We start from the raw sequence: 9,665 nt of genomic DNA, 5'->3' as shown, positions 1-9,665 counted from the left end.
CAGCAGCATCACAAGAAGTGACATATGGGGGAGTAGGGAATATAAACTGTCAGTGAGTGAGGCAGACCTGTTCTGAGAGGGCTGTAGGGACGAGGAGACTTTGTCTTCACAGAACTTCCTCATGGCCAGTGTGGTGAGGGCCTGGTCCGCTCTGTGGACATTATCAGAAGTGTTTTAATAAACGCTTTACAGATTTGTGTAAGAAATCATTTGTAAGTGGTAGTGTGTCTTTTGGAGGTAATGAGGTGTATGTCTAGAGTAAATCATGGCTGTTGATCAGTGGTGATCAGTTTAATCTATTCTACAATGACCTCGGTGGAGCTTTCCAACAAAAATCAAGATGTGAATGCACTGAGGACAGACTGAGACCTAGATCTGAAACGATTGGCTGATGAGTAGTGAATCAACAGAAAAATAAGGATTACATTTGATTAAACGCACACATTTATCAAATGGAATATTTGCAATATTTGTATTCTGTGAAGTAAACTTTGGGTTTTGGACCATTGTTCAGATAAAACTAGCTATTTAAATATGTCACTTTGTGCTAAGCAAAATTCAGGCCTTATGTAGACCTATTATTAATTGATTAATAAATGATGATAATAATAATTTATATAATTACTACTGCTACTACTACTACTAATAATAAGAAGAATAAGAATAATAAATTAATTATTAACTATTAATTGAAAAAATAACCTGCAGATTATTTGATCATAAACATAACTGTTAGTTGCAGTCCTACAGTGATAACATCAAAGGTATTCAAAGATGGTTTTAGCCATGATGACAGCAAAACATCACTGAAAAGTATAAATCTTTACTATGGACTATGGTTTTAGTCATTACCTATTTATCAGATTTGCTTTTATCCTTTGAACCTTGTAGAACCCTCAGGTAGTGGCCTTTTAATTAAATCCAAAGTCAGACCGTAAAACCCACGGTGAGGCGTCTATTTATTACTGTGGTCCAAGCATCGGGAACAGCCTCCCTGAAGACCTGAGGGAAAGTGTTGATATTTTGTAAAAGCAAACTCATGACCTACCGTTTTAGTCTGGCTTTTGACTGAATTGTGCGTTTTATTTTATTTATTTATCTGTCTATTTATTTATGCATTTTAAGCTGATTTACTGGTATTTCCTTAAATTCTCTGTTTATTTTCCGGATTGTTTTCCTTTTAATACCCTACTTTTATTTCTGGTTATATATTTTTATTTTTGCTTCTGTTTTTACTCACTTCCAAACATCTCCTCCCTCTTAGCATTTTATTATTTTATCTATACTATTTTGTCTTAATGTTTATGTGATTTTTAATACCCTACCCTCTATTTCTGGTTCTACTCACTTTAATACATGCCCTCAGTTTAAGTCTTCTATATTTTATATTTATTACTGTATCTTGTTCTCTGCACTGCAAATTTTTGAGATTCATGATAGCATTTCCTCAGTTCCTGTTGTTGTTGTCTTATTTGTATTGTTTTTATCTATTATTTAGTCATTTATTGCTGTGTGTAAATGAGGCTGGTTGTGTGTGTGTGTTGGTGAGGGGGTGAGGGGTTGAGAGGGAGGGGTTGTTTTTATTGTAAAGCACTTAGTGTTATATTGATGGTATGAAAAGTGGTATCCATGTAAGGTCTCATTGATTGATTGATTGATTAATTGATTTACACATGTTTTTATAGTAAGTGTCTTGTTACAGTAGTAATGATAACACAGATTACCCAGCGGATATCTTGCTGTAGTGCATGTAGGCTGCCACAATGACCCCCGTCTTCCCTTTGTTTCCCTGTCAGGACACAGATCAATGTGACTATGAAATAGTTTCTTTTTCCCCCATTGTTTTAAAAGAAAGCTGATGTGGAGTCAGGCTGCACAAAACCTTGCAGTGGAGGACCACTACATTGTTGGGGTCAGAGGTCAGCCAGGTCTCCATGGCCTTACAGATGGCACAGATCCTGTCCAAGGGTGGGGCGTGAAGATCAGGCCAGCCGTAGTCCTGCACCTGAACCACACAGGAGGACGCACTGAATCAAACCGTCCCATCAACCTCAACAATACAAAGTGGTCACATACATAGTTGATGTATCTCAGTTGTGTCTCAGTGGCTGAGGTGTGTGATCTGTTTACTTTTTGTGTACCTTTTGATTAAGTCTGGTGATGTCATGTCTCTTCTCTGATAAATTCAATAGCTGAAAAAGAGGTATGTAAGAAATCAGAAGATGTCACAAATCTCTTTTTTTTTACAAATCATTTAAAGAAAACTGTGGGGAATTATTTGGCTGTTTAATAGTTCCCATCATCACACATAAGGAAGGACTGAAAGCAATAACCAGTCTTGATAGTTACACAAATATACATATACAATCGCTGTAATTTGTTCTAATAACACATTCAATAGCAGCTATTACCTAAATTTTACTATTTCACAATTATTCCATCCTTTTAGGAGAAGAATCACAACATTAAGTGTAGATGGGTTACATTATCTGTTTTATTACTGACCAGAAACTTGTCTTGGTGCTTGGATTTCAGCATGGAGGCCACCTCCTGTAGGTTTCTGCGGTAGCGCGGTTCCTCCAGGTCTGGCAGGAAGAAGACAGAGATGATCCTCTCTGTGATGTAGGTGAGGTCAAAGTCGTAGTGGCGCTCCATCACATGCTCCATCACTTGTTCCACACTTTTACTCCTGGACATTGTGAGAATCCATTCTCTCAGTACAGCCCAAACAGCCATTGTGCAGTCAAGATAGCCAAGCTTTATGTCCTTAATGTTAATTTTACTTCACTTTTTTATTTGTCTGTGTCCATTTTACAACTCTAATATACTTTTCTTTTGTCTTGATGTGCGATTTGTTTTACCTGGGTAAGGAGGCTCTTTTTTTCTGTGATGTAGATTTAATGGAACCGTTCTGAGAGACAAACAGAGAAGAATAACTGTACAGCAATTACTGCTCACGTCACATTAAACTATTTCCTAAGAAGAAAATGCACAAACTTACCAGATCTGGAGTTGAGGTGCAGTTGGGAGTCACCTTAAAGGAAAGGACCACATGGTTAGTTTTTGCTGCAGTCACATGACCACATGCACACATACGGAAACACAAGCACACTGGGAATGGACCAGCACATGCCAAGTCATGTGTCTGGTTTAATGCTCTTGGTCCGGCTCCAGCAGCGAGATGAAGAGATGGGAGGGAGGAGGGGAGGGGTGAGGAGGAAGGATGAGGAGCTGATGGAGAGGATAGTAAAATTCATTCTCACTCTCTCCTCCTGTCATCTGCAGCAGCTGGTTTGAAGAAGAGGCTGTCAGTGGAGATATGGCCGTTCCACATGATGAGCTAGTGACGCATTATGTCAGACATGCACGCACACACACACACACACACACACACACACACACACACGCACACAGACGTATACACGTAGAGACAAATCTTGACAGGCTCCTGCATGTCTGCAAAAATATAAAGAACTTGGGGACATTGTATCTGCTTTTTTGAATTCTTCTTTCTCACTCTGCAGATCAACTGACCAGTGTTCATTGTTCCGACCAGGCAGGTGAATAAGCAGAAAGGCTCAGTATAAAGAGAGATACTCAGTAAAAATGATTGATTGTGCTTTTTTGCCTTGTAAAGAAGAAGGAGTGAAGGAGAGAGACAGATAAAGTTTACAGGCGGATGAGTCCACATGTGGCGTGCAGTCCTTGTCCTCTGCTGGTGTGCCAACAGCATCTTGCCAAAACCACAAACACGTATTCAGAGGGAGGGAGGCTGAAGTCATGCAAACAGACGACAGCCACTGCTATACAAACAGACCTGAACATGTTCCTGCAGCTTCTTCTGTTCTGGATTGTTTATTATGGGGATGACAGTTGACCCTGAATGACGAGCTCGTATAAACTGGTATGTCGAGCCATGTGTTTAGTGCCATGAGATGAAATAATTTATAATGAAAATATGCAACAACCTGATAAATGACACCACAACTGAAAATTAAGGAAATGAGCCAAGAAATGGTATCAAACATTCAGTATTCCAGCTCAGCGAAGAGTATGGGCTCTCACTGTAAACCTTGACAGGCGACACCCTGTCAACTTTTGGCCTTTGAACTATCCCATGTGGATGACTGACAGCTGAGCTGCCCTCTGTGGCTGAGCACTGCCCAGTGGTGACAGGTGTCGTGCAACAGGTTAACAAGTCAGATGCCTGACAATCACAATGATACACAACTGAAACACCACCAGGAAAACAACAGCAGCCATGCAGAAATACACTGTGCTAAGATTTACACTGAATTCATACCTTCCATGTAGATACTGTATTAATTTTTTAAACTGTCCCTGATTTTATTTTGAAGAAACAAACCTAAATCTCACTGCAAGTGATTGAGTACAGTATGTTTTCAAGTTCCAGCTCCAGAGGAGTTCAATTGTACAATTATTTGATTTGCACAGACAGTCTCTGACAGTTAAGGTTGATTTGTTTTTGTTATCGTTCAGCAGGTACAGAACAGCAGCATGTCTCCTTAGCATATCATTTCATCATGTCAACAACACCGCCATGACATTGTTATGGCTAAACTGAGGCAACTGTTGATGAATTCATTTTAACACCAGGAGGGGCAGGTGCAGCTTCTGCATCATGATCCATGTGCAGCTTCTCAGAGAGAAACATTAAGAGTATACAGTAGATAAATTATATTGATATGACTTAGAATAAGAAAAATGGCAGCTATTGTCCTTTGGGTGGTCAAGGGAGTGAGGAGGAGGTGCACCAGTAGTTCTGTTTTGTATTTTTTTTTTCTTAACAAAATCATCTTGCAAGGTTCTGAATTAGCACAAAAACCTCTTTGATTTGTTGCTAATTGGCTAAATATTACAAAGCAATTGACATTATTGTCTTCATGAGTTATTTTTAGTTAAGTTTATCATGCACCTTCAGTTCATTTCACTTTATTTTAGTGCTGCGCATTTCAAAGTTAGCAGCTGGAACATCACGTTTGATCTGTTAGGTTTTTATAAAAAAAAAAAAAAGTCATCCAAATAGATTTGTCATGAGTAGAAAAGATGGGTTTTCTATTGCATAACCCCAAGAGATGGCTTTCTTGTTTCATAGAACACACAGACTCTGTGATACACGAAGTGGAGATGGTAAATGACATTACAGAGGCGTAACAGAGAGAGGACATATGTTCTACAGAGGACTGAGTAAAAGGATGAGTGAGGGGGAAAAGGGCACGCTGTAATTGGTTACTGCAGGGCAAAATATCCTTCTGCTGAACTGACAAGTTGATGTTGTTATGTGAATATTGGTGCGCAGGCTGACTGCCAATGTACAGTTGGAACAGGCTCCATTTGTTATCTAGTTTTTTTTTAAGTTTTCTTGAGTGGTCTCTGGTCGTCTTATGAGTCAATCAGCTCTTTTCACATGCTGCTAATCTTTCCTGTGTCCGTGTGCAAAGACAGATGATACGCATGTTGTAAAACCTACAATAGGAAATGAAAGAGAGATTCAGCCATAGGGTAGAAATCTTCTCTTAATAGTTTTAATAATGGTAGTTAAGTGGATAAAGTGGTTGGCTCCAGGAAGGAACAGTAGGAGACAGACACAACATACACATGTACCCATGTATAAACACAAACATGCACACAGAAGAAGAGCAGGGTTGAACCTAGAGGCAGAGAGCACCGAGATGCAGCATAAAGGCAGAGGAGGAAGACGGCAGAGTCAACAGGAAGCAATTTGCAACAGGATGTCAGCGCTGGTCAACCTAGGTCCACACACACACACACACACACACACACACACACACACACACACAAACATGCAGAGTGTATACACGTGTCTTTGGTCGCTCTGCCAGCCTCAGGGTCTTCATTAATGCATGTGGACTGAACGCTGGAGCCACTGGGAACAGAGCCATCTGGTTCAGTTTGTCTTGTTCATCAGCTAGCATTTACTGAGGTGCCAGTGACAGCACTCGATCCCGCCCCCGGGGACTTACCGACTGTTGGTGGACTGGATGCCTGGTTCAGTTCGCCTTGTTAATGAAGTACACGTTTCATTCTTCTACCAAGTAAAAAAGTCTTATTAAATGTGAGGATTTGACTTTTGGACTGCTGGTCCTCGGACAAAAAAAGCATTTGAAATAAACTTTCTTGTCCGGAGTTTGATGAGACACATATGTCTGTGGGATCTGGACACAGCTGGTGCTTGATAAAGGAAAAGTGTTGCGTGATGAACAAGGCAAACCAGGTGAATAGACCAGGCGTCCAGACCGATGGTGGCATAAACATCAAGCTACTGCCAGCAGATAGTTATCTTAGCTCAGCATAAAGACTGGAAACAGGGTAAGTGAATACATGTATTTCCAAAAATATGTAACTATTCCCTGAAGGCATCTAGGAAACTGTGATGGGCATTGTCCCTCCTTTCTGATACACAGGCTACAGTCTGATCTGATCAACTGAAAAAGATTAATCAACATTAAACATTTAGACTGTAACAGTGAATCCTTCCGCTGTGGCCGTGGCAGGGATCTGAAAAGTTTTCACTGCCACATCTTGACCCGTCACTCCTATCTCCAACCGTCAGTTACGAGGAAGTGGAAGATTGGTAAATGTGAGTGTTTTGAGACACAGGCATCGGTGTGGCGTCCAGCAGGGGCGACTTTCGTTCTGACAGTTAACTCAGAGCTGACGTCACACGGTGGAGAGGGAGAAGTGAGTAAGCTTTCCCACTTGAAACTGGAAAAGCAAAATAACCACGGCGTATTCCAAGTTCCATGGTCTCACAAAAAGACACTAATGCCCTCTGAAAGCTTCATAAAACTCTGAGGCTTTCTATTTTTTGCGCAGACTTGACATTTTACCCAGAGCAGCGGAGGGCAAGTTCAGGAGTGGTTATGATTTAGGAGGACTCACATGAAAGGATGACCTGATCCCCTCTCTTTTTTGTCTCATTATTGCACTACCCCTCTTCCCTTTTCCCCCCACCTTTGATCCCCCATTTCTCCATTTCCCACCCCCTACCCTCTGTCACTCCCCTTTGCTTCCTCCTGTCCTACTACATCACACCCTCTCCCTCTCGACTTTCAGTGCCTGGAGACAGGATAACTATAATCATCCCTGCCGTGAGATACAAGCATGTGCTCCCCCTGAATAAACAACATCAGATGACAAAGAACACCTCGATAAGCATCACCCATAGCCGGGGCGAATCACTGCGTTACAAGAGGGCAACAAGAGGAAGCACAAACGAGGGCTCAAAGCAACAAACAAACTGTCTGGGGAGTAGGAAGCTAGAGAGAGCTCAGAGGTAAAAAAAAAAAAAAAAAAAAAAGACATCAGGAAGAGGGGAAGAGGAAAGAGGAGAGGCATACAGAGACAGAAAGCGAGAGCCAGCGCTGGATGGGAGAGAGATGTCAACAGCTGAACATGCCACTGACCACTGACACAGAGCAGAGAGATTTCACAGAGCTATTTTGATAGAGCTCCTTATTTTAGACCAAACGTCTCTCAGAACACTTCAGGGCTCATTTTTTTCTATTTGCCCATCAGTCATCTCACAAATCCACTTGCCTTTCCAGCAGCAGCAGCAGCAGCATGGCAACAGTAAGCTAACATAACTTTGTATTTGATCCTTCGCATTTTCCCCAACAACAATCAACAACCAATAACTGAAGATGTCACACACAAATGAATCATATCCTGCTGCCTATATCCATCCAATAGTAAAAGAAATGATTAACTATTATTATTAAACTGATTTTAAGACATTGTTTTGACGATGCCAAAAATAGGAACTGTAGAATTCCTGGAATATTAAACAAGGCTTGCTGTGCATCTATATCTATCACTTGGTCTCTCAGGAAATGAAAAGCATTACATAAATACACACACAATGTGCATGCATCTGTGTGTGTGCACTGTCCCTGTGACACTTTATCACTGATAAAGCAAATAAAGTAGTAAAATTAAATTAACCATGAAAATTATCTGTACACACTTCATCATGGGAGCGGTGGTTATAAATGGCAACAACAATGTGACAGTAATAAGTCACCACCTTAATCACATTACACAGATGTTCCTCTGACAGAATCTTCTACCCACGACGTCTACTTCACCCACCATCCTATTGAGTCTTTTTAAATCTCCATCGACTTCGTCGTCTCTACCCTCTCATTGATCTACAATGAGCTTCCACTGAACCGCCTGTCCACTCAGTCCCCCATGGAGAGACACAAACAACAGAAAAGGTTGAAAAACATCACTTGCTCAAGACACCACCTGGTAGCAGAGAAGCCACAGATCCTCACAACATCTGGACAGCATTTGCAATTGTTGATGGTAAATTTGCAAAAAGCGCTTTGCAACTCTGCAGGAAACTTTCTCTCTGTTTTCAAGCCTCACTGGCACTAATTAAGACAGACTGACAACATTATTATGTACAACGCTTATATATTACACAGACATAGTCCTTACGGCTTCACAATCACCATATCAATTCATAAGTCAGCATGGAACACGAGCAGAACAGCTGGTGTGTATGAGCAGACACCGTAACCATCTGTATTTCACTACGCAACATTAGCATCCATCAGCTGATGTTAGGACAGCTGAGTGGGACTCCAGTACAGCCATTTGTCTCTGTCAGGTGCCCTTTGGTCAGTGATAATTGTCCATACACAACACATAACAAAGACGTGTGTACACAGTGCTGAAATAGACAGACACATACATTAAGTAGATACTGTCAGAAATCGCACAGTGACATCTAATCAAAAACAGTCCGGCTGCAAGTTTTACAAAATCTCACATTTACATGCATCTGTGGCAGACTACTGTATAGAAGAGGGTTGTTGGTACGGTTTCCATAATCTGCTGACCTGCGCCTAGTAACAACTATCTCATTAAAAAGTAAATCTTATGAAGTCACTCCCTTGGTATTAAAAATTAAAATCTGTGTATTTTTTTTGTAGGTCACAGCCGGTCACAGCAGGAGTCTCCAGTTCATTTTCTGCTCTTGCCTTAATCACACTAAATGAAATCCCCTTTCTGGGCAAAGCAAGAGCACCCTGGCTACAGCTTTAATGAAATAATATGCACAATCACATGCTGCATTACCGGAGCAAACACTGTAGAGAGGGTTTACGGATGTCAGATTGCTACTCAGTAGAAAATGAAAACACAGGACAAGTCCAAACTGATGTTTGGAGCATAAATGAATAAACAAAACCCAAAGCTTTACTCAGTAAATGCAGCACAGAGCGTGTTTTTACCTCTGAACAAGCAGCTTCAGTCTTTCCCTCTGCCTCTGAGCAGTCCTGTCTGTGGAGTGTCATACACCACCTCCCGCTCCCTCTTTCTTACAAACTCTCTGCTCGCTCTCTCTCACTGACTCACTTTACCTCCCTCCCTCTCTCACGATAACACACACACACACACATACACACACGCACACACACACTGAGCCAGCAGCACATACAACATAACTTTCCCCTCTCACTCTCCGCCTGTGTCATACGCACAGAGACGTTACAGCATGTGAACTGTGCAAGTGCGTTCCCTTGCATGCGCAGACACACACACACACATACACACACACACACACACACACAGACACACATACATCAATACTCCACATGCTGACACTGGGCAGC

At 41.3% G+C, this 9,665-nt stretch overlaps 1 protein-coding gene across 3 annotated transcripts in view; it reads right to left on the bottom strand.

Moving 5' to 3' along the window:
• LOC139630000 (tensin-2-like) overlaps positions 1-9,665 on the bottom strand; it is a 31,577-nt gene that overhangs the window by 9,766 nt on the left and 12,146 nt on the right. For 2 of the 3 annotated variants that reach the window (XM_071492951.1, XM_071492952.1), the window contains exons 4-10: positions 3,002-3,034; positions 2,862-2,911; positions 2,506-2,689; positions 2,142-2,192; positions 1,883-2,005; positions 1,725-1,789; positions 68-151 (exon numbers count right to left, since the gene is read on the bottom strand). In XM_071492951.1, coding sequence (XP_071349052.1) covers positions 68-151; positions 1,725-1,789; positions 1,883-2,005; positions 2,142-2,192; positions 2,506-2,689; positions 2,862-2,911; positions 3,002-3,034 — 590 coding nt within the window. Of the gene's footprint in view, positions 1-67; positions 152-1,724; positions 1,790-1,882; positions 2,006-2,141; positions 2,193-2,505; positions 2,690-2,861; positions 2,912-3,001; positions 3,035-9,284; positions 9,460-9,665 lie in introns of those variants that run through there. The other variant, XM_071492953.1, reaches the window with a different exon arrangement.

The sequence above is a fragment of the Trachinotus anak genome, unplaced genomic scaffold (genome assembly GCF_046630095.1).
Source record: "Trachinotus anak isolate AG129_WGS33_773 ecotype Australia unplaced genomic scaffold, CSIRO_AGI_Tana_v1 ptg000013l, whole genome shotgun sequence".
NCBI classification, from domain to species: domain Eukaryota; kingdom Metazoa; phylum Chordata; class Actinopteri; order Carangiformes; family Carangidae; genus Trachinotus; species Trachinotus anak.
Note: the sequence above shows the minus strand (reverse complement) of the source record. Positions and strands in the feature narration are given on the sequence as shown.